Source organism: Manacus candei, unplaced genomic scaffold, assembly GCF_025592945.1.
Source record: "Manacus candei isolate 608988 ecotype Guabito, Panama unplaced genomic scaffold, ASM2559294v1 h1tg000020l, whole genome shotgun sequence".
Classification (NCBI taxonomy): Eukaryota; Metazoa; Chordata; class Aves; order Passeriformes; family Pipridae; genus Manacus; species Manacus candei.
Window position 1 is genome coordinate 3,671,333 of NW_026138068.1, and position 26,992 is coordinate 3,698,324.

Sequence of the window (26,992 nt, forward strand, 5' to 3'; positions counted from 1 at the left end):
GCAGGCCCCGACTTTTCCTCTTTATGCTCTTCCGCTCCCGGTTGTAGGCCGTGGTCATGTTGGCAATCACCTGGAAAGAGGATTGCACAGGTTGGGCTTTGAGGTGTCACACAAAATCAGCTCAACTCTGTCTCACACAGCTTGGTGAATAAAAGAATTGCAGAGTTGGAAGAGACCTCTGGAGATCGTCCAGTCCAACCCCCCTGCCAAGGCAGGGTCACCTGGAGCACGTGACACAGGAACATGTCCAGGTGGGTGTGGGATGTCTCCAAAGAGGGAGACTCCATGACCTCCCCAGTTAGTTCCAGTGCTCTGCCACCCTCCATGGAAAGTTCTTCCTCGGGTTGAGGTGGAACTTATGTTTTAGTTTATGGCCATTGCTCATTTTCCTGTCACTGGCACCACTGAAAACGTCTGGCACCATCCTCTGACACCTCTTGGAGATGTTTGCTTGGATTGATGAGATCCCCTCTCAGTCCTCTCTTCTCTAGACTAACCAGGCCCAGTTCCCACAGTCTCTCCTCATCAGAGATGCTAAGAGTGAGTGAGAGCCAGTGCAGAGCTCTGCTGGGTGAGCTGAGGCTGTGCCACAGCTGGATACACCCAGGGGCAAGAGCTTTCCAGCCTTGTTCTCACCAACCCCAAACCAGCAGGAGACCTCACGTTAAACAGTTGCAATTCCACGGCCGTGCTCAGGGGAGCCGCTAGTTCTCCATCAGTAGAGGGCAGAAGGGGATCTAGGTTGGAGTGCCACAGAGCCACAGGGAACTTTATCACCTTCCCTCAGTGACAGCCCCAATCCCGGCCTGGCTGCAGGTGAGTCACTGACCCCCAACAGTTCCCTCATGGACAGGACAGAGCTCTCCCTGCCCTGTGCCACAATGTGCATCTCCATTTCACAAGGGAGCCAAGCTAGTGAGCCTGAGCTGCCAAAGGGATCAGCTGGGAATGGATCCCACATATTCAGCTCCCAGGCCTCTTCCCTCCTGCCCCATATTACTCCTGTTATTCCCTGGCAAGAAGAATCACAGTCCAGGTAATTCACAGAGAACCACATAACCCTGCCTGAGTGTAAGAAATGACTGAGCAAACAAAGCACTTGAGCCCTGCCTGTGATTTTTTGGCACACAGCTCACCAAGCCCTTTACAGGGGACACTGAGGTAATTTTTTAAGTTAGGAAACCAAGAAACAGAGAGACTAAACAAGCTGTCCAAGGTCACTCAGCATGTCAGAGACAGTCAGGAAGTGAATGGTGACCTTGTTTCTCCTTGCCCACTGGCCCACTAGTCCTCATGGCAGCCTCAAACTCCTCCCATTTTGAGGCAGGGTTTCTTTTATCTTTGTAATTACACAGCGTGTCCCTGAAGGCTCCTTGTCCCTGCCTGAGGAGGGACTCTCTTGGCTGATTTGAGATGCATATTACAAGGCAGAGGGCTGGGCAGGCTGGAACACAGCTCTTGATGGGGAAAGCCAGTCCCTCGTCTTTCATCACCCACCTCTGAGCAGCAACACCACCAGCTTCCCTGTGGTGCTGCCTCAGAGGGTCCAGCTCTGCTCCTGCTGCCCTTGGACCACATCGAGGTGCCACCTGCCACCTCTCCTCTCAGGCCTGCCCTGGACTTGGCCGCAAAATGATTTCAAGGCACCACAAAACTTACAATTTCTTTCACCATGTTCTGCTGCTCCTGCACCGTGGCTGTGAAGGGTGGGAGGCCGTCGGCTTTACCAGACCCCTGCTCTTTAGAGTCCTTGACAAAATCCACCTGCAAGGTACAGATCTGGGTGTTACTCTGTAACCACGCCAGTGACAAGACTGCCAGACTCTCCTGGGCCGAGCAGTTACCTCTGAGGACAGGCACACGTATCTGTTGAACATGAGGAAGAAGGGGCTGTACTTGGTGGCTGAGTTGACCGAGGTGCGGAAATGGAAGAGCACGGGGTCCAGGTGGGCATCCCACTCACTGGGCTTCTCGTTCACCATGTTGCAGATGGAGGACCTGAGCACCTCAGCACTGGGGTCATCCAGGCTGTCAGTGGGGTCTGCAGGGGTGAGGACCTGTGAGATGTTCCAGTGCTCGCACAGCTGCCGGCTGACCTGCAAAGGCAGGGCCAGGCCCGCCGGAGAACACGGCCCATCAGCACCACAGCAGCCTCCACAGCCCCCACGGCCCCCTCCCCATGCCAGGGGATGCTGCGCAGCACAAACAGCTCTCCAGAAAATTTAGAGCCGGAGAAAAGGTTCTGCAATGACTGTTTCTACACCTGAAGCTTTCCACAGCACTGTGAAGCTGGGTTAATCCCAGGGTAGGGCAGGATTTCATGCACATGGTCTCACAGGACCTTTCCTTCTCAGCAGAGAGGCTGGAGGTCTTGCACCACAGAACCACTGCCTTAAATCCCTGCCAGGGTGAAAATCACCCGGCAAATCACCTCCCACTCCCAACAGGGCTGGGACAAGGATAAGGCACCATCAGCTCCTCACCCCCACTACATGGCACATTGCAACTCTGCCTGCAGGACCTGCTGCCCAAAAAACCTGCTGCAGGTCATGTGGCTTCTCCCTGAACCACCCAGCCCCTGACCTACCTCCTCACAGAAGTCCCAGCTCTGACTGGTGTAAATGTTCTTGGATGCACCAAACCTGAACAAGAAGAGGACACACAACTGGTTTTATTCCATCAGCTGAGGCAGAGCCAGAGGATTTTGCTCTTCATGGATGCAAATGGGATATGAAAGGGACAGAGACCCTCCAGTGGGGCTGGTGCTAATGAGGCTGGTGTGACCCCACTTCCCCACGAGCAGAAAGGGGTCTGCTGGCTCCATCTGTTCCAAACCAGCCAAGCCTGTTTGCCTTTGAATGATAGGGCAGGAGGAGAAGCAAGAGAAGTTTCTTGCTCTGAATGCAAATCTCCACTGGCCCCGTGAGTTTTCCACAAGGACAATGTCACGTGGTGGCATGTGCCATGTGAATGCAAAATGAACACTTTCCAGGAGGGATGAGGGAATGGCTTTAAAGCTCCTGCAGAGAACTGGGGCACAGCTCTCTTGGCCTCGGGGCTACTCGGAGAGCCAATCCTGCTTCTTTCTCCCCTCCCTGTAACGAGGATAACAGGCTCTCCTATAAAGAGCAACTGAGAGGCACTGCATGGTCTCTCCTGTAGAAGGGGGAGTTCCTGCTCTTGTGGGGAAACATCTTGAGGACACCAAGTATTTTTTCAACACAGATCCCAGCGCTCCCCATCTCACTGCAGAAGTGCAATGTAACCAACAACAGAGGAGCCCACCTGTAAAAAATGGTAGCCAGGGCTTTAGCCACGGATAAGGGATCTTTCTTCTGCAGAGGAGCAGCCTCCACCCACTTGGTGAAGTAGTCAGTCACAAGGAGGACGTGTGTGTTGCTCTGACTTGTCTCGGGAAAAGGACCTGCGCAAACAACCATCCAAAAAATCAATGTGATGCCGTAATATCACCCAAACAGGCACAGTCAAAAACCCAGCCCAGCAAAACCGCTGCTGCAAAACCCACCACAACTCCCTTCTGCAATGTCATCTGGCCAGAACATTTGGGTGACCTTTGTCAGCAAAAATACACCCATCAGAGCTTCAGTTCTGGGAAGTAACACACGCCCACAGCTCCCATTGTGTGTGGGGAGGGAGCCGAGCCAAGCACAGGGATCAGGTTGCACCCTGGCCTCCTTGGCACTTCCCCACCGGCAGCTCTCACTCCCGGCGTGTGGCAGCAGGTCTGCCACGCTCCTGGAGCCCTGGAGAGCCCGCCAGCCACACACACTCACCGTGAATGTCTAATCCCAGCACTTCCCAGGGAGATTCCACCCTGACAGGCCGCGCTTTCCGCGACACGTTCTTGTTGTGCTCGGCGTTCTGGCAGGTCTCACACATTTTGATCTGGAAAGGGAAAGGGCAGATCAAAAGGCTTGGGAATATGCTGATGGATTCTGTCAGACTCAGACTGCACGGATTATGAAGGGGTGAGACAGACAGCAGGGCTGAGCAGCTTCCCTCTACCCAATGAAAACAGCGAGGCACAGGAGAAAGAGGACGAAACACAACAGGCTGACACATCTCACCTCTCCCAAAACTCACCTGACAGCTTCCTCTGACACAATAACCAATTTTCTCAACGTGGCCTACAGCTAAGCTATTTCTCATCCTGTTTCCAGGTAGATATTTATTGCATTTTAACCTCCTACTGCTGGTTAGAAAAATCATCAGCCCAAGGATGCCGGAGGAGCTCAGACCATGTAATGCAACCACACTACTCCAAACCACACCGCTGCAGAGCCCTGCTGCAGGAGACTGTCAGCAACAGAACAGGTGAGGCAAAGCAGCTGAGCAGAGCCAGTGGAAACACTGAGATCCTCCCCTTACCATAGTTTAGAGAATTGGGCAGCTCTGGGAGCAATCCAAAGCTGGGCTCAGCAACTTGTGTGAAACAATCCCATGTTCCCATGCTGGCCAAAACTGCCCTGCACCAGGAGGCTTCCTGACGCTCAAGGAAAGACATCTAAACTATCCAGCTGCCTCGGGGCATTCCAAGATTTACCTGCAGAGTTACTCAGTTTGTGGTTTCAAAGCAGCAGGCACTAGAGATGACATCACCCCTGCACTCCTGGAGCTGCTTACTTAGGACTGCTGCCAGCACCGGTGTCACCGACACGGTCAGTGCTCTCAACTCACCCAGTCCACGACATCCTTCACAATCCCCAGCCAGTAGTACCGGCTCTGGATCCGGTGCACGGTCTTTTTCTGGCCCAGGTGGTTCCCGATTTCGGTGAAGTGGCTTTCCAGGAAGACCTGCCGCCTCCGCTCGGGATCCACGATCACCTCCCGCTTCTCCTCCTTCTTGGGCCCCACGTAGTAGAGACACCCACCTGTGGGCACCAGAGGTTTGTGTCCAACACCCCCCTCTCACGCCACTCCAGATGCTCAGCCCCAGAAAAAGGCTCATTTTCCACAGTGGGAAACACGGGAAGAGAGACACAACCTCGGGGTTTTTTGCCTTGGGAGCTCCTGCAGCGCCCCTGGAGAAGCTGCTGACCTGGAAACACCCCTAAACAAGCCCAGGGAGAGCTTTTCTGCAGGCAGGGCTGCGCGAAATCCTCTGCTACAATAAAACCACTGCGGTCCCCACGGGGCACCGGTGCCACCCGCGGTGACACAACCCCCACTCTGCGCCCCAAAAATGACGCTAAGGCACAGCAGGGGGGAGGCAGCGATGGTGACAGTGATGGAGGCAGTCATGGTGCATCCCACGGCTGCCAAGGAGCCACATCCCCTCCCCAGCCGCAGGTCCGGCGCATCCCTCCTCCCATGGCATCTTCCCAGCCCGATCCCTCGGGGGTATGCCACGGCCGAGGTGCCCCCCACCAGGGTCCCCACCGTCCACGACGAACTTCTGGGCGTAGCGCTTGAGGTTCTTCCTCTTGATGGAGCAGAAGCTGGGCGGGAAGCAGCCCTCGGCCAGCAGCCGGTAGATGTCCTCGAACTTGCTGCCGTGGCCGCAGGGCTCGGCCGCCACCACCACCTCCCGCTCGGCCTCGGGCAGCGCCGCGTCCATGGCCGGGCTGGTCCAGGACCGGGATCTGGGCCGGGGCCGGGGCCGCGCTGACCCCGCCGGGCGCGCCCCCGGGCGCGCCCCCGCCGGCCGGGGCGGGCGCTCCCAGGGACCGTCTGCAAACACCGCTTGGCGGCCCCGAGCGGGCCCGGCCGGCCCAGCGGGGGAGGGCCGTGCGGCCGCGGCGCCGCTGCGGAACCCACCCGCGGTGACGTCACGGAAAACTCAAATGAAAAACGACAGCAAAGAAAAGGCACAAAACTGGGGAAAGAAACGGGCGCTTTTCGCCTCTCCCCGTTTTCCGCCCCGGTTGGGAATTTGCCGACGCGCCCTCGCGCGGGAGGAAGCGGAGCCGTTTTGAGGGCCGGACCCCGCGCGCGCAGCGCCGGCGGGAAACATGTCCGGGGCGCGGCCGTTCCTGGCGTGCGCCTGCTTCTTCACCGACAACATCTTCGTGGGCCGCTACGGGCTCCACGTGCGGTACCGGGACCGGCGGCAGCTCCGCCGGGAACACGGCCGGGTACCGTCGGGGGCGGGCGGGGCTGCCCCGGGAGCGCGGCCGGGAGGGTCTCCCCCGGGAGCGGGGTGGGCGGGTGGCCCTGCCCGGTGACACGGGCGGTACCGGGTGACGGCGGTGTCCCGTGTGTTTCAGGCCCTACAGGAGCGCGGCTGCCGGAGCGAGGAGCAGTTCCAGGCTGTGCTGAGGGAGGTGAGCGCGGGGACCCCCCTTACACCTGCCAGGAGGGGGATTCGGGGCAAAGAAGAGTTTGGGTTGGAAGGGACCTTAAACGTCATCGAGTTCCACCCCCTGCCAGGGGCAGGGACACCTCCCACTAGCCCAGGTTGCTCCAAGCCCTGTCCAACCTGGCCTTGGACACTTCCAGGGATGGGGCAGCCACAGCTTCTCTGGGCAACCTGTGCCAGGGCCTCCCCCCCTCACAGGGAGGAATTTCTTTCTAATATCCCATCTAACCCAATTCTCTGTCAGTGTGAAGCCATTCCCCTTTGTCCTCAACTTCAGAGCCTTGTAAACAGTTTTTCTCCATCTTTCTTGTAGTTCGTTCTGGTATGGAAAATCCACAGTTAGGTCACCACAGAGCTTCTCTTCTCCAGGCTGAACAATCCCAATTCTCTCAGCCTTCCCTCACAGCAGAGCTGCTCCAGCCCTCTGATCACCTTGCTGCCTCCTCTGGACTCTCTCCAACAGCTCCATGTCCTTCCTATGCTGGGACCCCAGGGCCATTTCCACACCCCCGGGGGTCCTGGGGCCGGGGTCAACCCTAAAGGGAGTTTGGGACTTGCTGAAGCCACAAGCCCAGACAGAACTGGGGCACAGCTCCCCAGCACCTCGTCCCAGTCAACTCCAGTGCTGGACAGAGGTCAGAGGAAAGAATTCTCCCCAGGCACTGCTGGGGAGCTGTTTACACAGCCAACACCCTGGAATTAAATACTGTCACCCAGCACTTTGTCCCAGTGGCCTCTGTGCTGCTCCCTCCTTGGATTTAGTCAGTTGGCTCCCAGCCCCCTTCTAGTTTGCCTTTCCTTGTCCTTTCTTTTGCCAGTTGTTTTTAAAAAGTGCCCTGAGATGGGATCACCCAGGGGTCCTACAGGTTCACACTCCTCCCAGGACACCCTTTATTAAGGTATCTGTGCCCCTTCCCAGGCCAGGGACAGAGATCTGTCACACAACCAGCTCTAATTTCACCTGGAGGACAGACAGGTTCCTTTAGGGATTTTTGGCAGAGTGATGATGGCAGTAAATCATAATTAAAGCTTTATGAACAGGATATTATGATTCATATAGCACAGAATTTATGAGTAGGACAGCACAGGATTTCTACAGGCAGAATCAATGCAGCACAACAAGCAGAATTTACAATACAACTTCTCTCAGGATTTCTAGATTCAAACTTTAGTTGTAATTTAATATCACCTAGATCCTAATAACTCCCTAATCACCTGGACTCTGCAAATTGGCTAAGATCTTAATCCAAAGGTTTGCTGTATCAATGTAAACATAATGTAGACTCAAAAGTAATATAAAAGAATAGGATTTACTCATTCAGCCCTCAGAGGAGTATGTCTCCTGCCATCAGAGGTGTCCCTGGCTGTGGGAGGTCATGGCTCTCACTGTCCAGCAGCTGTTCCAGTTGAAGTTTCCCACTTAGGACTTGTAACTGCCTGATTTTGTAGGCAGTGCTGGGGGCTGTTACAGTTCCCTGTTCCTTGTCAAGGTCACCAACAGCACCTGGTGACCAGGGGACTGGGCCCTTCAAGGCCAGCAAGGAAGGGAGTGATTGGCCTTGAGGCTGGAAAGGAGAAGGAGAAGGAATCTGTGTGGTTTGTCTGCTTGGTTCACAAGACCTTCAGGGCCTGATAATGAGGGAAAGGGAATGAATAGATGACCAGAGAATGGCTGCTCACCTCATAAAATGCATTAGTGATCCTAACCAGGGGTCAGGAGGGAAACTGGTCACACCCTCCTTCCTTCTTTAGTGAGGAATGTTGTAAATTAATCTTATGAGGGGGAATTAAACAGGAAGGGCTGGCTGAATCAGCTGCTAAAACAGCTGTTTGCTCTGAAAGGACAGATTAGCCTGTCTCCAGCACACTTAGCAGTAATCCCTTCATGACAAGACTTGTCTCCCTCCCAGCAAGTGTCTTTATTTTGGACAATGCTTATATTGTCAGAACACAAGCCAAGGCTCTTAAAGCCTCCACTGACAATTCAGGAGGTGTCAGGATGCCTGAAAGGGCTGAAACCTCACAGCTCCACTTGGCACTTTCACAGAAAGGCTTCAGTTGTTTTTTTTAAGCCATCTGTAAAGAGAAAGTCTCTCCAAACCCTCTCAGGCATTTGGCTTTTCAGATATTTATTGGGCTTGTCTTGACTACAGAAAAACAAAAGCACAGACTCCACTTCCCAGAGGTGCCTGAAACAAAAATAACTGGTTTAAAACAATGAGCAAATTCCTGGAATTGTTTTAGTTGTCCCTTTTGATTTTCTCACAATATGCTCTGTTGTTTATTTGCAGATTGAGGCAGAAGTGCAGAGAAGAAAACAGTTAGTCCATCAGTCAGTGGAACGCAGAGCCATCATCTCCAAGTGCTACAAACCAAAACACCCAGAGGTGTACACTCTGCAGGTACACAGTGTGTTTGGAGTCTCTTTTGCACCTGAGAGTTTATTTTTCCAGTTTATTTTTCTGTCTTCTCCTCGGGATCATGCAGTGCTAAAGCTGGACGGAATTTAAACCCGTGTGTAGCATATTAAAACTGAATTTAAAACTTTGACAGCACAGCATGTTCTCCAGGCAAGATTCCACCTGGTTTACAGCCAGGAAAGGGTCATTCCATATGGAAGCTGCTCCAGCACCTGGTACTGGACTTGAAATACCATTAGTAATTTAAACATAAAGCATCATTGCACCAAACAGGCTCGATCAGGTCTAATGAGGAGCCACAGAAAACAGCCTTTATGGGCTACTTTGCTTTGAATTTCCTCATGCTTGTCAGATGCAAGACTTCCCAGCTGGATAGTTCCCACAGATAGCAGTAGTGCACAACCAAGTTCACACAGATTTACTGTGATCCTCCAGCAATAACTGCTGCTGTTGTTTGTTATCATCAGTGTGGGGAAGTGCTCAAAGCAGAGCCCAGTCACTCCGTTGTGCTGATTCCATGACAAGAGGCCAAAATCCACTAGGAAAGATTTTGCACTTACCTGTTAGGAATCCATATTGTGAGCCAGGCTCTTTCCTGTCATGCCTATAAAAAATCTGGCCAGTTTTACGTAGAAACCCTCAAACTTACCTAAACCCCCAAGTAAAACACAGGAACATTCTGCAGTTCCTGCCGCAGAAGTAACCCCAGTGTGACTATCAGCCCTCTCCCTAGAGACTGCACATTTCCCTTGTGGCTCCCTGGAAATCCATTTCTCTCTGGGGTCATAAAAGCCTGTACTGGCTAACTGTGTTTCTCTATGTTTTCTTTCCCTCCTTCCCTTGCCACCAGGATTCCTTCCTGGCCCCAGATTTCCTGGAGATCGTGCGATACTGCACATCGCCGGGAGCTCATCTCCAGGGCCTCCTGGGCTACCTCGAGTCCTTCTCAGGTAAAGGAAACAACTCCTCAGTCACACAGATCTCCTTCTGTGACGCTGCAGCTTCCCTGGTGACAGCTGTTCCCAAACCCTGTCTGTAGTAGCTCGGATTTGACACAGGCTGAGGCAAACAGGATGTTATTCTCTGCCAGACAGGGGTCTCTGGAGGGGCAGTGCTGTGCAGCAGTTCTGCTCTGGAGCAGACACTCTTTTCTGCCTTCCCATCCCAGTCTGCTGATGTCTCACCAGAGGCTTCAGCTGCAGCAGGGCTGGGGCTTTTGGCTGTGCCACCACCTCACCAGGGAGCCTGAAGGAACACTGTTAGCCTGGGGAGCTTGTTTTTCCCTTCCCAAGTGCTTTGCCATTTCAGACAATCCCTGTGGGTTAGTCTGGGCTGAAATAATTTCAGTCTTCTGAAAAGAATTCTGGGTTTTAAGCTTCTCTGGAGGCATCTGTGAAGCTCTCTGCCTACCAGAAATGCTGACAAAATGTAGAGGGGAAGAGGCAAAGTTTCCTCCTTTTCTCAAGACGAAAAGAGAGACCCAAATGTGTCTGTGCAGAGCTCCTGAATTTGTCCAAGGCACGATTTCCAGCCTTCTCCTGCTGTCTTAATCTCAGCTTCTGTATCCTCAGCCCTGAGCTCCCCTCACACAGACCTTTAGGGCTCTACCCTGAGAGGCAGCTCAGACCTGGTATTCCCAGAAGGCTGGCACCAGATGAGTGAGTCCCACAGCCCCTAAATGACCTTGAGTGTCCTTCCAGCCTGCCTGTGATGAGTCGTTGATTCACCTCCCTCCAGACTCAAAACACTTCCTTGGCACTACATCTGTCATTCAAACCAGTGCCAGATCTCCTGACTGGGTGGGTGAGCCTGGAAACGAGGGACCAACATGAAAAATAACAAATACATCCTGGGGAATGGTTCCAGCCCTTCGAGCAGCCTGAGCACAAAGTGAAGCACGAGGGTCCTGTGCTCTCACTGCCAGCAGCACAGTGGAGCTGGACAGGCAGGCAGGAACACTCACCTGTGATCTTCCCCAGCAAATGGTATCTCCCTTCTCCTGACAGATAAGAGGATCTATCGACTCCCAGTGTTCACAGAGGGGTTCTGCCAGACCTTTGTGGATGAGCTGGAGAACTTTGAGCAGTCGGACATGCCCAAAGGCAGGCCCAACACCATGAATAACTACGGGGTAGGATTTGTCTCCTGTGCTTCTCTGGGGGAGTGTTCACTCTGTTCACCTCCTCACTTCTCCTTTCACTTCCAAAGTGTCTGTCATTTTACACAGAGCAGTTGGAGTTCCAGTACCCCCTTGGAGGGAAAGGGTTGAGGGAATGTTACACAGACAAAAGGACATGGGAATGCAGGGAAAGGGGATGGGAGTTGGTACCTCAGAGCAAAGAGCACCTTGTATTTTTAAGCAATACCCATTTAAATCAAGGAGTCAGTTTTTAAAGAACACTCACCTTTTGATCTTGCTGTGTCTTTCCCCCATCCCTTTCCACCTTGATCTTCCTCCTTTCTCCTGTAGCTGGAGCCTTTGCTCTAAAGTTCTTGCTCTGAGCCAGCAGCAGGGCTGGAGGAGGAGGACAGCTTTGATAATGTTGCTCAGCTGTACCCACCTCCTCTCTTTGACACAGGTTTTGCTGAACGAGCTTGGGATGGATGAGGGCTTCCTGACCCCCCTGAGGGAGCAGTTCCTGCGGCCCATCACGGCCCTGCTGTACCCTGAGCTGGGGGGATCCTGCCTGGACAGCCACAGAGCCTTTGTGGTCAAGTACTCCCTGCACGAGGACCTGGATCTGAGCTCCCACTATGACAATGCAGAAGTCACCTTAAATGTCTCACTGGGGAAAGACTTCACAGAAGGCAACTTGTACTTTGGGGAATTCTACAAGGTACTGAGCACATTCCCACTCTGGACCCCCATTCCATTCCATTCCCCTCCACCTCCTCACACCCCCCCCCCCCCCCCCCCAGTTTCAAGGCATAAACTGTGTTCTAAAAAACAATTATTCACTTTTGACAGTCAAACCTGCTCTGTCCCTTCCCTCTTTTTTACATGTTTTGGTTATATAGAAGCCTTTTCTGTTCCAATATTCAGGTTTCAAAGAGAGCACAGAGGCAGCTTGTAGTAGAAGTTGGAGTAAACAAACCAGCCCATCTTTCCACAGCTGAAACAGTGAGCAGGGAGGTCCTGAGAGAGAGATTTATTTCAAATGAGACTTAAAGCTAAATCTGTAGCACCTGTTTCTAGGGCAAGAGAGGGTAATAGCTCTCATACACAGGTGAAACAGGTTGTTTTGATTGAAACTGGGAATGTCCTACTGGAAAACAGTCGTACCCATCTGCTGCCAAGCCACCATTGAAGTGTTTCAGAGGTGCAGTTTGTCCTCTCTGTGTTGCTCCCTGGGGGAAAAGGTGATAAGTGTCAACTGTGTGAGTGTTGTTCTGCCAGGTACTTTCTGGTGCAATTATGAATCCACCTCCCTTTGTTCCAGGATCCCAGTCCCGTGCCGAAGTACCTGGAGGTGGAACACGTGGGAGCCCAGGGGCTGCTCCACCGGGGAGGGCAGATCCATGGGGCACTTCCCATCGGCTCCGGGGAGCGCTGGAACCTCATCGTGTGGATGAGATCATCCCTCATCCGAAACCAGCTCTGCCCCATGTGCAACAGCAAACCCCAGTTGGTGGAAGCAGAGGGATTTGGGGATGGGTTCACAGGAACCCTGGAAGAGGACGTGCCCGAGACCGTAGATGTCTGTGCCCTGTGGTAGGGGATGGGAAAACACAATTTCTGCAGACCACGTTGCCTAAAGCTCCTCTCTGACCTCTCAGACTGCACTAACAGACTCTGATGGATGCAGGAGTCCTGTAAGAAGTAGATCTCACCATGGAAAAGGATACAAAGCCAGCCCTGCCAGGGTTAGGGGAGCTTGGAGAGCTGGAACTCAGCTCACCAGGGCTCACTCTGGGGCTACAGGACTGTAAGACAGAGAAAGCCCCAACACTTTGGTGCACTACAGAGACTTAGTAAATATTTTCAGGTGTACAGGGAAAACACCTGAAGATCCTTGGCCTCTGTGCCAATAGCAGCATCCCAGGTCCTGCTGGAAATGGGAAGGAATGGTGATTAAAGCCCTACACTTACCACTCTCTGCTGTTCTCAGTGGTCTCCTGTCCTCTTCCAGGGGCAGGGGAAGAGCTTTTTATTGCTGAGTGACAGAGAAGGATCTGCTCAGAAATGAGATCCAGGTGATTCACAATAGGCTGCTGGGAATGGCAGGGAATTACTATCACTGGAGGTTTGCCTAGCCCAGGCTCAGAAGAATCCATCAGGAGCAATATATAGGGAGAGCTGATCCCACAGGGTGGCTGAGAGGATTTCCATAGGCTTCCACAAGCCCTTCTGAGCACAAATTTCCAGTAGGCAGAAACAGAGACAAAGCTCTGGGAGTGACCTGCAGCACAGCAAAACTTTACATTTAACTCCCTTTGCTTTAGCTATATGAGCAAGTGAAAATACAAAATAACTCTCCCAAGCTGGGTGCATCAGGGTGTTATTTTAAGCCCTCGCGAGGGACCCGCTGGATTTTTGGCTGGGGGTGCCATTGGCACACGGCTGATGAGCTGCTCGTTAGCAAAGCCCATTAAAATCGCACCTGGGCAAGGAAACCGGCTGCTGTATTTGTGCCTGGAGCCGACATCAAGAAACTCAGTCTCGAAATTTTCACCTCTTTCAGCAGCGAACGCGCGCGCTCCCCGCCCGCCCGAATTCCCCCCCAAAATTGAGCTGCCGTGCGGTCCCAGCGCCCCCCGGAACCAAAGAGCGCGGCCCGGTTGCCGCCCGGCCCCGCGCGCGGCGGACGGGAGCGGGGGACGGTAGGCGCGGACCCTGCGGCGGGAGCGGGACCGGCCCGGCCCGGCCCGGTGAGTCCGTCCGTCCGTCCGTCCGTCCTTCCCTCCCTCTTTCCCTCCCTGCCGCTCCTCGCACCTGCACGGGGCTGGAGACACCGGGTGCTGTGGTGGACACAGCCCCCCGCGCTGCGGCGGCACCCGGGCCCAGGGGGGCCGATAAAGAGCCGCGCTCTTAAAGGGGCCGCGCCGTGAGCGTTTAAATCCTTAAAGGGCCAGAGCGCCTCTTGCTGAGCTCGTAAAGAGTCAGCGCGCCTTGCGCGGGTGCTTAAAGAGTCACTGCGCCTTGTGCTGAGCTCTCAGAGGGCCAGCGCACCTTGTGGGGAGCTCTTAAAGGGCCAGTGCACCTCATGCTGAGCTCTTAAAGGGCCAGCACGCCTTGTATTTCCCAGGCTCCCCGTGCTGGGGCAGGAGGGCAGGGGCAGAGCAGCAGCCGGGCCGGGCAGAGCCGCGTGGGCAGGAGAAGCTGCCCCAAAGTGCCCCCATTCAGATGAGAGCCCAGCTTTGGGGCACAGACGGCCTGAGGTGCTGTGGGGTGGATTTGGGATTCGTCCCCTTCCCGCAGTATCCCCTTGCACTCACCGGGATGCTCCTGTCTGAGGTATTGCCATATCCATGGATCCAGCTGCTGGGGTTGGATAACGTGGGTCCTGCTGCCTCGACTCCCAGACCCCATCCTGCACAAGGGGTCGAGGGAATGGCTGCTGGGTGTGTGTCCATGGAGGACTCTCACCCTCTGGACCTTCCCTGCCTGCCCTTAATTGTTTTGGTTTGGTTTTTTTCCTGACTGAAATTTCCCTTTGGAAATCAATCAAAATTCTGATTCCTTTGGGAGCAAGTTGCTGCCTGGGAGCGTCAGGATGGTAAACAAACAATTAATTAAGATGTGGTAGTTGGAAGGTGGCTGTGAGGAAGCATTTCCCAGCTCCTGCTCTGCCCACAGTGCCAGTTTGTTTTCTAAATTAATGGGAGCAGGAATCACTCTGGCTCTGGCCTGTGGCTGCCAGGAACCCTCGGGCTGACGGACGGGGGTGCCAGCTCAGTGCATAATCTGTTTTCTAAAAGCAAATTGGAATATTAAAAATTCATTCTTCCCCTTGGCTTGTGCCTGCTCTCAGCATTTTAAATAATGGGGTGATTGACTCCGTGTTCAGCTTGGGAGGATGTTTAGTCCTGATGGCTGTGGCTGCAGCATCCATCATCCCTTCCCAGAGTCTGGCTGTGGTGCAGCGTCTTCCCAACGGCTCCCAGGGCTGTGGGGTGACTGTGGGGCACAGCAGGGCCTGCAAACACCAACCTCAGGCCCCTCAGTGCCTGCCCATAGCAGGGATCAGCCTGATTCTCTGGGGATAAATAGGAACATTGGGGGGAAACCCCAATGGAGGGTTTTCCTAGTGGAAAACCTGCTTGGGGACAGGTTGTCTGAGGTGGAAAGGGCTGCCTGGGGACAGCAGTGCTGTCCCTGTGCTGGCTCTACCCCGAGGGCTCCATGTTGTGGACTGGTGAAATTCCTTTTGGCTGTGGCTTCGTGAGGGGACCCTGACCCATCTCTCCAAGGGGATATCCAAGGGAGGGAGTTTGACAGGAGCAGGGCTGGTTGGCTCAGAGATGGATTTAAGGTTTGTGGGGGTTGGTCCCCCCATGGCACTGATGTCCCTGTCCCCTCCAGGCTGACCATGGCCCACAGCCAGTCTCGGAAGCGGTCGCGGAGCAGGAGCAAAAGCAGCTCTCGGAGCAGGCAGGAGAGGAAGGAGAAGAAAAGGAGGAAAAGCAGCAAGGACTCACAGCAGGGCAGTAGCTCTCCTCCAAGGAAGAGGAACGCTGGCTCTCATGGACACAAGTCGAGCTTGGCAGCAGCCAGGGAAGGTGGGGAAGGCCCATGACTCCATGTTTTTCCTGGGGTGGGTGCACAGAGGGGCCCGGATGGGAGAAGAAGGTCCCTGGGTTAAGCTAAATCGGTCTCTGTCACCTTGCCCTGCACATTATGCCCATTTTGGTCTCACTCTGACAAGTGCAGAGCCCTGCAGCCCCCCCACATGCCGATCTGGCACTGCAGCACCACACACCATCATGTGGTAAAAGTGTTGGCACAGAAGGGTCTTCCAGGCAAGAAAGAAACCAGGCTGGGAGGGGGGTAACCAACATTGCTGCTGCAGGGCCAAAGCTGCTCCACTCACCCTCTGCTTATGTATTGCAGAGAAGAAGAAGGAAGGAAAGGACAAAAAGAAGAGGAAGGCCAGTACCTCTTCCTCTGAGACAGCATCTTCATCCACCAGCTCTTCCTCGTCCTCCTCTTCCTCCAGCCCCTCTTCTGACAACTCCAGTGACAGTGACTCCAAAACAAAGAAGAGTCAACATGGCAAAAAAAAGCAAGTGAAACAGAAAGACAAGAAAAAGAAGAAGAAGAGGAAGAAGAAGAAGAAATTAAAAAGGAAATTAAAAAAGAAGGCAAAGGAAAAGGCTAAGGAGGAGAAAGCCAAGGGAGAAGAGGTGCCTGGCCCCTCGCTGGAGCAGTGGCAGAAGGAATCAGTGGAGGACTCTGGGCCAGGTAATGACAGTGTTTCCCTCCTGGAACCCTGTGCACACTGGAGTTGTGCTGATCCCTTCCTGGGACCCCGTGAGGTGTCTGAGAGAAGCAGGGCTGTGTACAGGGAGGAGCCCCAGGCTCTCTTCCCTCCTACATACTGTGGCCACCTTTGAGCCATACCAGTAAACGTAGGAGCCACGCTGAGATGTTCTTTTGGGAAGTGTTCAGATGTAGTTCATAGGTGTGAGTGGGGAACAAAGATAGAAGGACAGAGTCAGCAGTAACATCCTGGCAGAGCTGGTCCTGCTTTTGGGATGTGAAGTGGCCCTTCCTTTGAGAGGTTCACCACTGATCCCCACCAGGAATCTGGTGTGGGACGTGTATCCATTGGCTGCAGCCGCAGGGCTGTGCCTGGATTTGGCCCTGGAGCTGGCTCTGACTGACCAGTGCATTCCAGTTTTGACAGATGAACAGAAATCCCAGATCCAGGCTATGAAGCCAATGACAAAGGAAGAATGGGACGCGAGGCAGAGTGTCATAAGGAGAGTCGTGGATCCCGAAACAGGGAGAACCAGGTATGATCCCTGGGGAGAAAGGAGGGGGGTTGTCCTTCCCTATCCATGCTGTGTGGGTTGGAGTTCTGGAGAACGCCTGTCCATGGCACTGCAGTACCATGTGTGGACCCAGGTCCCCTTGAGCAGCAAAGGCTTGAGCTGACCCCTCACAGGTCCCCTCCTGTCAGACCTGGTGTAACTTACCCAGAAAGTGACACCAAATTATCAAATTGTACTGGGGCTCCACACAAGGGACACTGGGCTGTGTCCTGGCATCCCACTGCTGCATCCACTCACCTTTCAGCTCTGGGTGCAAGTGAGGAAGGAGTGTGTGCCCTGTGGGGTTACAGACAACAATCAAACCCAAGTTCATTTAGCTGCCAAATAGAAATGACCCAGTTTTTAATAAACTGAGTCTTCTCAGCCAGCAGAAAACATCATGCTGAAGAGAATTGGGTATGACAAGTCCAGTCTTAAAATAGAAGGCAGCCTGCAGGGCTCAGGGAGGTGTGGAACAAAGGTCGGTTCCCTGTAAGGCACATAATGAAGACAATTAAATTTCTGTTCGTGTTTGGAGGTGTGAGCCGCCTCCAACACTGCTTGGAATTTGCTTAGCAAGATGCTCCCCAGCCTGGCTGCATTTCAGGCCCAAACTGGCTCCTGTTTCTCAATGGCTCTGCAGTTTCCTGGGGCAGCCAGGACCACACCTGAACTCTCTAAAAAAAGGAAAAGGCTTTGCAGGGGTTGGGGCACTGCTGTTGACAGTGAAGTCTGCAGATTTTTGGGGTGGCAGGAGATGCTTTTATGATGTGTTTTCTCAGGCAGTGTGACTGCCCACAGCCTGGGGCAGGGCTGGCTGGCCCATGCTGATTTCTCAGGGGACTGCACCTGTCCTTACTGTAGCATGGTGACATTAATCCCATGGGAGCAATGGAAAAACCTGCTGTGCTATTTAAGCTTGATACAGCCAAAAAAAAAAAAAATCACATAATGCAATGTCAAGGGTAGGTCATCACTGGCTTTGCCTAGAGGTGCATCAGCCCAGCACCTGGTCCTGGGCTGTGAGGGAGCTGGGGGCTCAGGGTGGGGTGGGGGTCAGCACCTTCTGCAGCTGCAGGAACTTGCCAGTAGCTCTCAAGGCTCGTGGGCTTGTGCTTGTCTTCCAGGCTCATTAAGGGAGACGGAGAAGTTCTGGAAGAAATTGTCAGCAAGGAGAGACACAAGGAGATTAACAAGGTAGTGGGAACTGGCCACCAGCATGAGCTGCTGGGCACAGCCAAGGAGCTGCTGCACCCAGAGGTGGTGTATGTTCACCACGGGTGGTGCTGGTGGTCCTCCATCCTCAGACAATGCTGTGATCACCTGTGTCCCTTTGCAGCAAGCCACACGGGGGGACGGGCTGGCCTTCCAGGTGAGGACAGGGATGCTGCAGTGAGTGTGCACCAGCCAGGCCAGGAGCCCATCCTGTTGCCAGTGCCAGCTCAGGTAGGAGCCTCTGTCTCTGGACCACGCAGACAGCACCATGTCAACATGTTCCCCAGGGGCACTTTGCAGCTGCTCTGTAAGTTACTGACTGGGAAGGAGAGTGACTTTAGTGGTTCATCTCCCACCAAACAGCTTCTCCCCTCCCTCTCCCAGCTGAGGCCAGTGTGGCTGTAATGCACCTGAGCCCTCTATGCCCCAATGCACCTTTGGATGCTGGAGGAGCTCAGCAGCACCCAGGGGACAGGCTCGAGGGTGCTGAGCACCTCAAAGTGCTGCTGCCCCTCAGCTCCAGGCTTTGGTTGGCAGGAACTAACACTGTGGACACAAAATACACAAATGGCTGCCACTTCTTCCCTTCAGGGGCTGCTTGTGGCCCCTTCCTTGCTGGATGTGGCTCATGGGCCCTTCAGGCTCACCAACCCTCCTGCTCAGAGAGGAGCAGCTGTGGCTCTGCTCAGGCTGCAGCTCTCCCCTGCACCCTTAAGTGTCACCCTCCACTGTGCCCCAGGTCTTTTCTCAGCTTTCCTGCAGCTTCATCTCTGGGGTGGCACTGGGGAGCACTGAGCTGGCACACTGCACTGGGATGTGTGCAGGTGTGCTTTGTGGAGGAGTGGCTTTACCTTGCTGTCTGCTCCTGCATGCAACTCACGTCCCTGCCCCACAGCACAGGCCCTGGGCAGCGTTGGGGCTCTGGACCTCTCAGCCCATGGCTGCTCTGAAGCAAACAGAGAAGCCTTTCCCCCACTGCAAAGTCCATAAATCTACAAACTGTAAAAAAGAAATGGAGAAAATGAGTTAAAGGACTAATAGGACTGATGTGCACGGAGGGTTTCCACGTTCTGATCATCGCTGTAACCCCATTAAATGGCGCCTGCTCACGTCTCGGGTTTTGCGACTTGTCTGTCTCTAGTCTCCCCCCAAAAAAAAAGCAGACAGAGAAGAGCCTTCCCATTTCTTTAATCTGTGTAACTCACAATGATACTGTACACAAAGCACACCAGGCAATGGAACGATGCACTAACAGCAAGGAGGAGAAGAAGTTGTACAGAAGGTTTGCCACACACAAGCGGGTCGTCGGCACGGTGACTGTACACACAGGGTCGGGCATCCCCTCCGGTGGCTCCCCACGCAGGGCTGGTACCCCTAAAGCCATTTTTTATAAATAAAATATTACTAACATTGTCAGAATATAAAATTGACAGTCGAGGGTATCAACAGGCAGAGGGGAGGGGACCGTAAGGCTTCTAGAACTAATAGGAAATGCAGCAAACAGTGGCGATACCTGAAGAAGGGGCTGCTACAGCAAGCACGGCGGCTGCTGGGCGGGTGGGAGGGTGTTGGTGACCCTTTGGCTCGTTACTGCTCACGATCCAACACTGTAAACTGTTTTTGGTATGAGAATTTTGCCTCATCTGACTTGAGTGATCTGAGCAAACCCAGGAAAACAGCTCGGAGGGAACGCACGGGCTCCTCTGACGGGTTTTAAAAGACTTTAAAGGGACAGCGTCAGGTAGAAAGTCTGGCCCGAGGGTGCAGGAATAGAAAAAGCTGCTTTTTATAAAAAATCTGAGCTCTGCAGCAGAGTTTGATTCCCATGGAAACGAAAAACCAACCCCAAAGCCCGAGGCAGCCTGTGTGGTGCAGGCTGTGTTGTGCTGTGTGCAGAACAGGACGTGGGCTGTGCCGGGGGCTGCCCGGACAACAGCCGAGGGAGGAGCACGAGAAACTTCATATTCTTTTCATTTCAAAGCAAACAAGTTATTGGTAGCAAAGATAAATTAGGTCTTTAACCTGACAGTGCCCCTTTAGTAAGGATGGAATATACATTCATCTTTTCCCTCACCGCATCCCAATGGATCCTCTTCCATACACGTGGAAAGGCATCGGGTCACATGCATTGCTCTCCAAAACAGCTCGGAACAAACAGGTTATAAACACAGAGTTAAACTATTGCTATTGTTCTGTGAGTGAGTAGCACGTTGATCTTTGCTTCGGAGGGATGAGTGCCAGATGGGGGCGGCTGAGGACAGAGCGATGGAGACAGGGATGGACTGAAAAGGTGAAGAAAAACTTATTGGCATTTTTCCTGGTAACTACACCCACCTCCTCTGGTATTATTGCAGCAATAAAGGTCCAGCTCTACAATTGCTTCTCCGTGTTGGATCTGTACAATGGCAACAGATGGGGGGCCAGGGAAAGGACCTGGGCAAGGTTCAAGAAGCTCAACAGAGGATGAGGACGGAGGTGTTATGATTGTCAGGTTAACTGGGTAGTAGTTGTTTAAAACATGAAGTGATGGAGAGGTGAGTATCATATTGCACTTCTGCATTCATTGACAGTTACATTAAACTTGGTCCATAAAATAATTGCTTTGTACATAATGCCTGAAACAAAAAGCTACATTTTTAAATATTAATAAACCCTGAAGGTTCCAGTCCCTCCAGACACTTTTTTCCCCTCTACATAAATAAATAACTTTCAGTTTTATATATCCACTTTTTATGTTGAACATTTACATTCGCCTCTGTTTTACACTATCTACACATAAGAAAATGTGAACATCTCATCAACACTGGAAAATGTACAGATCATGCCTTGGTTGTGGACTTGGAGGAAAGGTGATTTTTGCAAAGGCCATATCCAAATTTGCAGAAATGATTTAGTGATGTGGTTTGGTGACTTCACAGGATGGATTGTGGCTTGGCTTCCTACTCAGATGGCATCTGTTTGATAGAACATTCGACTAGCAAAAAGCTGGGACACTTCACATTGTTTTCAAACCCAGTAAGCTCTGGATGTACATTCGGAGAGAGCCAAGCTGAGCTGGCAGAAAGGGAAGTCAGTTTTCGGTAACAAAAGTCGTCAGGTACATTCTGTAATTGGATAATTATCAAAGAGAAGTGGTTACACATTTTGCAGCCGGGCTGCAAGACGTGGGGGACGCACTGGGCGGGCGGCAGTCGGGTTGGATCAGCACTGTCCCTCCTCTGCCTCCCTCGGGCCCTCCAGCGCCACGAACACATGAGATCGACCTTGGGTGTCGGATGAGTTGGGATTTGCCTACCGTGGCCCAGAGCCAGTGAGCAGAGCAGTGTTCACAGTGCTGTGTATCTCAGTGCGGCCGTCCTGCACTTCTTATTGAAACAGGTAATAAAATGAAGCAGCCAGTCTAAAAAATTCTTTGTTATAAATAAGATATTCATAAGTAGAAAGTGATATAAAGACAGAGAAGTGTGGTGGGGAAAAGCAGGGGTTACACGTAGTCAGGTAGGACTATAAAATCTCCACCATGAAGAGGCCAACTGGAGTCTGAATGGGCACCCTGGGACCCCCTGGTGTGGGTGCCCCTCCACCCCAGGAGCTGTGTGCAAGGAGGGAACCTTCACCGGCCCCAGGAGGGACAGGACTAAGGAGCTTTTTGGCAAGCCCTGGCTCTAGGCACTGTTCTCTGTCCCTGTCTCGGTGTCACTGGGTGCCGGCTCCCCTCTGCCACGCACCCCACCCGCCCGCTCCAGCAGCACAAAACCATCACCTCAGGCACATCCACTGAGAAACACACCAGGAAAATTAAGATATGGCCTTTTAAGGTTGCCTGACATTGCTGGCACACTTCCTTACAGTCTCCTTACTGCTGGAAAAACTTCTGCACAGATTGTTTTTTTAAATATATACATATATATATGTGTGTGTGCATATACGTATAGATATACACACACACCCTGGCTTAGCAATATTTCATTGTCATGCACTACAAACACTGGTGTAGCTACATGAGATGGTAACAGGTTTCCATTCTAAAAATCATCAGTGCAAAAAACAATGAGGTTTTACAGTTCAGTAACTACAGGTAAAAGAAGCGAGTCTAGTTCCCATGAAAGCTGCTACTGAACTTGGAGAGAACCTGGGAAGAAGAAAACGTCTCAGAGGTGGGTGTTGAGAGTCAGAACCCTGCATTTGGATGAGAAGAACTGCAATGCAATCTAGCTGAGTGCCTTCAGCTGCTTCCAAATATACGGTGGTTACTGTTGGAAACAATATATAGCGAGACTATTTGGAGACTTTAACAGCAAATTAAGTGTCTGAGGTTTGTAACAGCTCAAACAAAATAGCTTGTATTCCTCTTTTAATAGGTCAACACATTAAATTCCATCAGCTTCTAAAAGGTCTCTTTAAAAAATAACAGTAATAACAATAACGACCCCGCTGTCTTGGGCATGAATCTGCCAACATTCTGCCTCTGCCAAGAGCATCGATACAGCTTCAGCTTTGCACTGCACCAACTCCTTGAGAAAGCAGCTGCTCTCGGAGCTCTTTGTACAGATAAAGCTCTCGGTCGCTCTGCCTGGCACAGCCCACCATCAATCCCTCACTCAGGGCTGCCGTGTTATCGACCCCCAGCCTGCCCTGTGCCAGCAGAGCCCCTCAGTCTGACTCCTGGGACAGCCAAGGACAAGGTTCCCCAGCCCCACGCCCTGTTGTGTGGCTCTGAGGACAGCACTCGGTCGCGCGGATCGGAGCGATGGCTAACGAGGCGAGGAGGCACATATTTACAGTCACTAAACCTGGATAAGAGAAGGAGGCAGGAGAGAGCGCCATCTTGATCTGGAGACATCCCCCCCTGATTTCCAGCTGTTCCTTAGGCTCCTGCTGCACAAACCCGACGCTCTCGCTGCAAGGCCTGCACGTTCTGCGTGGGGAATCCCATCTCTTCCCAGAACACCACGATGTTATTGGAGTAGCACCATATTTACCCTTCCAGCCTGAAACGGCGATCTCGTCCCTCTTTCCTTTTGTTTTCTCCTCTGGTGGCTGCAGCTGACAATCCTGGCTCTGGCCTGGCTACTTCTGCCCCAAGAGGCCAGACTCCAGCCGGGACGCGGCGCTCCGGCCCCAGCACCCCGTGGCGATGCTCATGCTCCGCTGGCTGCGCTCCCTGTCCCTCTCCTTGTCGCTGTCAGACTGGCTCTGGGTGCGCTCGGGGCGGTGGCCGCCGGCCGAAGGCTGGGAGGAGATGGTGCGGAGCAGGTGGTTCCTCTTGCGCAGGAACTCGGCCTGGCTGGGCAGCCCGAAGCTGCCCTTGCGCAGGGCCATGCGCGTGGTGTTCTTGGCGGGGCGCGCGCGGTGGTTGTACTCCAGCTGCGCCAGGTGGGCCGCATAACCCTCCGTGATGAACTGCAGAGAGAGGGGTCAGGGTACGGGTTAGAGGGATGGGAGCCCTGAGAGCCACTGGCCACCGAACGTGTTTGGTGTGACAGGTTCTCTCAGTCCGATGTGGTCCAGCTATGCGGGGCAGCTCCTGTTCTGTTGGCGAACACAGCTCAGCCACCAGTCTTGAGATGACCAAATTCCCACCTCCCTCCCATGGGAGGCCCTTGGGCTCAGACAAGCCCCCTCCTACCTGACACTGGCTTTGCAGCTTCTTGGTGGGTCGGCCAACGATGTAGATGTGCGTGGGCGGGAGGCTGATGGAGCTGTACACAGAGATGTCCTTTGTGGATCCATACGCCGCATGGATCCTCATGTGGAGCTGTGGGGAGGGAAAGCAACACGCAGTCAGAACACACAGGCACCCCGTGCTGCTCAACAGGCAGGGCTCTGGGTTTCCAAGAGCATCTGTGGGAATCTCAGGCCACTGGAACTTATACAAGTTCCCAGCTGGATAATGAACCACTGAGCAAAGCACTAATTAATGAGCTGGGATGTTTACTGGCCAGAACAAGAGGAGTAACAGTGATACAAGAGCAGATTTCCACTTGCTGATCCACAGCCTTGCCTTGAGGTCTGTGGGGGGCAAGGATGCCACACACTTTGCTGCCTGTTGTCACTGGGGGAGAGGAGCTCCAACCCCCCCATACAGGAATCATTAGTCAGGAATGTTCCCTTCTGAGAGCCACTGCTGTCATCTGCTAGGCAGGGATATGTCTGCTCTCTGAGCAGAGAGCAGCTCCTGGCCAACCCTTTCCTTGCTGGGCTTGGAACAGGGGCTGGCAGAGGAGTTGTGGCCACTGGTGCCACCACAGATTGGCCAGCTTTGTGCCTGAAGCCAAAGGTCACAGAAATGGAAAGGGAATTTTTGACCCTGGTCCAGGTTCTTCTGGAGGACAAGGGAGCAAGTGAGCAAGGAGCTGCTCCTGCCACTGCAACTCTGGCCAAAACAAGAGCCCAAGAGAGTTAAGGACAGGCTTTCCTTGCTAATCAAGGCAGGGCAAGTGCTTGGGACACTGGCAGCTCCTTCACCTGCCAGCCACAGAAAACATTGTTCTATCTGGAGCTTCTCTGAGCCTCTGGGCTGAGCGACTTTTAGACCTCCCAGGCATCAAAAGCTTGGAAGATTCTCTGTGGAGTCTCCCATGAAGGCTGTGTGGTGCAAGGCCATTTCTGCAGCAGCTCCATCCCCTCTCAGACCTGCTGGCTGCACCACAGGCTGCCAGAAAGTCACCAAATAGATGAAAAAAAGTGCATGTGTGGGGAAGGGAGGATCTGACCAGCACCAAAGGCCTAATGGAAGAGGCAGCAGTTGCAGAGCAGAGGCGACAATTTAGCAGTATAGACATTTTTGTAGAGCAATAAGAGGATGAAAATAAAATTAAGAGATTAATCTTCCACTGCAGGTCACATTGCTGCCAAGAGACTGGTGCTGACAGGGTCAGTTGGACAAGGAGCAATCTAAACCCACGCCACGGTCCTATTTCAGCATTGCCAGGCTTACGTCGGTGATGAGGGATTTCAGGAAGTTGGCCTTGTGCCGCAGCGGGTCGTGAACGAGCCCATCGCAGAAGGAGACGATCCCGTGGGGGAAGTTGTGCTGTGCTAACCATGCTACCACCCTCTGCTTCTGCATGTCAGGGCGGCCTGTGACATAGATAATGAGGTAGCCAAGGTCTTGCCAGTGCCTGGAAGGAAAGCCAAGAGTCAATGGGTTGCAGGCCTTGAGAAACACCAGTGTCAAACAGACCGGCTGCCCCGGCCCCTGCCCTGACCTTACAACATCCACTGCTCCAGCCCGGACTTTGGGGTCGCTGCCCATGATGGACACGCTGGCTGCGAAGGAGCCGTCGATGCTGAACACCACGAACTCCGTCCCCTTCGGCAGGACTGTGATGTAGCTGTCTGCAAACGTGTGGTCACCCCTGGAGAGAGGGATGCAGGTATTTAGAGACAGTGAGATACTCAGAAGGCATCACCAAGTCCTGCAGAGCACCACGAGCCGAAAACAGCACCCAAATCTGGCCCAAAGGCTCCAACAGTGATGACACCCTTGGTTACAGGCACTGCGTGAGGGTCTCTGTGTTAAAGTGGGGATGGAATAGTGCTGTGGAGCCTTGGCATCAGTGATTCAAAGAAGTAACCCCAGAAAACCATTTCTGGGCTCACCACTGAGAAGATGCTCCTCTGGTTTGTGAATCATCACGAGTACAAAGTTCTGTCCCTCAAGGACAAGTTTATGGTCTTTAAAATCTGCTCAGCTGCGCAGTTTTGCAGATGACCGTGAGGCCATACCCTGTGGTGCACTGCTCCTGCAGTGGGAGCTCTGTTCCTGTGCTGGTGGTGATGCACGAGCCAGAATAAAACATGGATCTTCCTCTTACAGCTGCAGAGCACAAGTGGCCCCTATTGCTGGCAAACCAGGCTCTGATCCCACCCAACAGAGCTGCCCTACAAGGAGGCACCACGTTCGACAGTCATGAAATTCCTCGTGTTCCTCTTGCAAAGCCCAGGGTACCTCACCTGACCACCATCTTGACGGGGTACACGCCGATGCCCAGGCGCCGGTGCTCGGGGATGACGTAGGAAATCCTGCCACTGCTGTTGCTGATCTCTGTGTCAAAGTAAACCCACTCTCCCGAGGGTGGCTGGGTCATGATGTGAATGTCCACCTGGGGAGACAGCAAGGCTGGGTCACCACAGCATTAAAGACACAGACAAGTAGAACAGGCCGAGCACCAGGACATCCCACCCAAGCCCCTCTGGACAGCAGCAGGCCTGAGTCTTGCTCCCACCCTCTGCACCTCATGGATCTGAGCTGAGAAACACCCAAACATCAGAGTGCTGGAGTGAAACCCAGCCCCAGTGGTGAAGAATCTCATAACAAATGCTGTTCCTGGTGGGACGCACCCACAAGTCTGAGCAGGGCAAAATGACAAAGACACAAGGGCAGCAAACACTGTCAGGGACCAAGAGAGCACCAACCAGCACTACCTTTGTCCTTCTCACCACATGATGCACAATCCCCAGAGCACACACGATACCTTTTCTCCTGTGAGTGTGACCATGTCTAACGGGCCGTACATGAACCTCCCCGTTAAGGTCTGGGGCCCATCTTCGTTAGCGATGGTGTCGTTTATCCTGTGGTTGGCTGTGACATTCTGCATGAGGCAGGAGGGAAAGAGGAAAAAAAAAATAAAGGAAAAAAGTCTGCAGCAATGGACAGCCTCACAGGGAAATGCCAAATATAACCAGGCAAATTGGAGCGTGGGTTTCTCTGTGTCATTCCTCCACTCCACTCTGGGAAAGAATTTGACCTGTGGCAGAGGTGAGGCTCTGTGCCCTGCACTGATGGGTGGGCTGGAGTACACATGGCTGGAGAGCCAATTTCCATGGCAGGCTGTACGTGCAATTCTGATACTGCCTATTAACTCTTACACTTTGGAATTAAGAGGACATACAAACAGCTGCCAGAGAAATGTGCTGACTTTGTTTCAGTTCTAGCACAGTTCCAGCCTTCTCAGGAACTAGAGACTTTACTGGGAGAGAAAGGCCTTTACAGAGCAGAGAACTGGTATTATTGGACTTTGAAAGATGTTCCATTCCAGCTCCTTCTCTGACCCACAGC

The 26,992-nt window shown here is 53.1% G+C and overlaps 3 protein-coding genes across 19 annotated transcripts in view; 2 read left to right on the forward strand and 1 right to left on the reverse strand.

Annotated features, from left to right (window-relative positions):
• Positions 1–5,845: 5,845 nt before the first annotated feature.
• Positions 5,846–12,833, forward strand: OGFOD2 (2-oxoglutarate and iron dependent oxygenase domain containing 2). Its single transcript, XM_051785630.1, has 7 exons — positions 5,846–6,095; positions 6,228–6,284; positions 8,611–8,721; positions 9,590–9,689; positions 10,746–10,870; positions 11,319–11,576; positions 12,180–12,833. The coding sequence occupies exons 1-7, from the start codon at positions 5,973–5,975 to the stop codon at positions 12,453–12,455; spliced, it is 1,050 nt and encodes a 349-aa protein (XP_051641590.1). The 5' UTR covers positions 5,846–5,972; the 3' UTR covers positions 12,456–12,833.
• Positions 12,834–13,546: 713 nt separating this feature from the next.
• On the forward strand, positions 13,547–20,713 carry ARL6IP4 (ADP ribosylation factor like GTPase 6 interacting protein 4). Of its 4 annotated transcripts, none has more exons than XM_051785644.1 (6): positions 13,547–13,603; positions 15,263–15,459; positions 15,791–16,141; positions 16,578–16,695; positions 17,841–17,910; positions 18,053–20,713. In XM_051785644.1, exons 2-6 carry the CDS (start codon positions 15,270–15,272, stop codon positions 18,107–18,109), a joined length of 786 nt encoding a protein of 261 aa, XP_051641604.1. In that variant the 5' UTR covers positions 13,547–13,603; positions 15,263–15,269; the 3' UTR covers positions 18,110–20,713. The 4 variants fall into 4 exon arrangements, with proteins under 4 accessions (XP_051641604.1, XP_051641605.1, XP_051641607.1 ...); XM_051785645.1 differs by having other exon boundaries at positions 13,550–13,598; XM_051785647.1 differs by having other exon boundaries at positions 13,602–13,608.
• The window catches only part of PITPNM2 (phosphatidylinositol transfer protein membrane associated 2), a 129,347-nt gene continuing 121,453 nt past the window's right edge, over positions 19,099–26,992 (reverse strand). For all 14 annotated transcript variants that reach the window (XM_051785598.1, XM_051785602.1, XM_051785601.1 and 11 more), the window contains 6 exons: positions 26,409–26,525; positions 25,888–26,036; positions 25,140–25,289; positions 24,869–25,052; positions 23,558–23,686; positions 19,099–23,331 (listed from right to left, as the gene is read on the reverse strand). In XM_051785598.1, coding sequence (XP_051641558.1) covers positions 22,999–23,331; positions 23,558–23,686; positions 24,869–25,052; positions 25,140–25,289; positions 25,888–26,036; positions 26,409–26,525 — 1,062 coding nt within the window. In that variant the 3' untranslated portion in view covers positions 19,099–22,998. The remainder of the gene's footprint in view (positions 23,332–23,557; positions 23,687–24,868; positions 25,053–25,139; positions 25,290–25,887; positions 26,037–26,408; positions 26,526–26,992) is intronic.

Coding starts and splice junctions, on each gene's coding strand:
- OGFOD2 (XM_051785630.1), top strand. CDS start 5,973: ATGTCCGGGGCGCGGCCGTTCCTGGCGTGCGCCTGCTTCTTCACCGAC. Junction 9,690..10,745: donor CTACCTCGAGTCCTTCTCAG/GTAAAGGAAACA, acceptor TTCTCCTGACAG/ATAAGAGGATCTATCGACTC. Junction 10,871..11,318: donor ACACCATGAATAACTACGGG/GTAGGATTTGTC, acceptor TCTTTGACACAG/GTTTTGCTGAACGAGCTTGG.
- ARL6IP4 (XM_051785644.1), top strand. CDS start 15,270: ATGGCCCACAGCCAGTCTCGGAAGCGGTCGCGGAGCAGGAGCAAAAGC. Junction 15,460..15,790: donor CTTGGCAGCAGCCAGGGAAG/GTGGGGAAGGCC, acceptor TATGTATTGCAG/AGAAGAAGAAGGAAGGAAAG. Junction 16,696..17,840: donor CCCGAAACAGGGAGAACCAG/GTATGATCCCTG, acceptor CTTGTCTTCCAG/GCTCATTAAGGGAGACGGAG.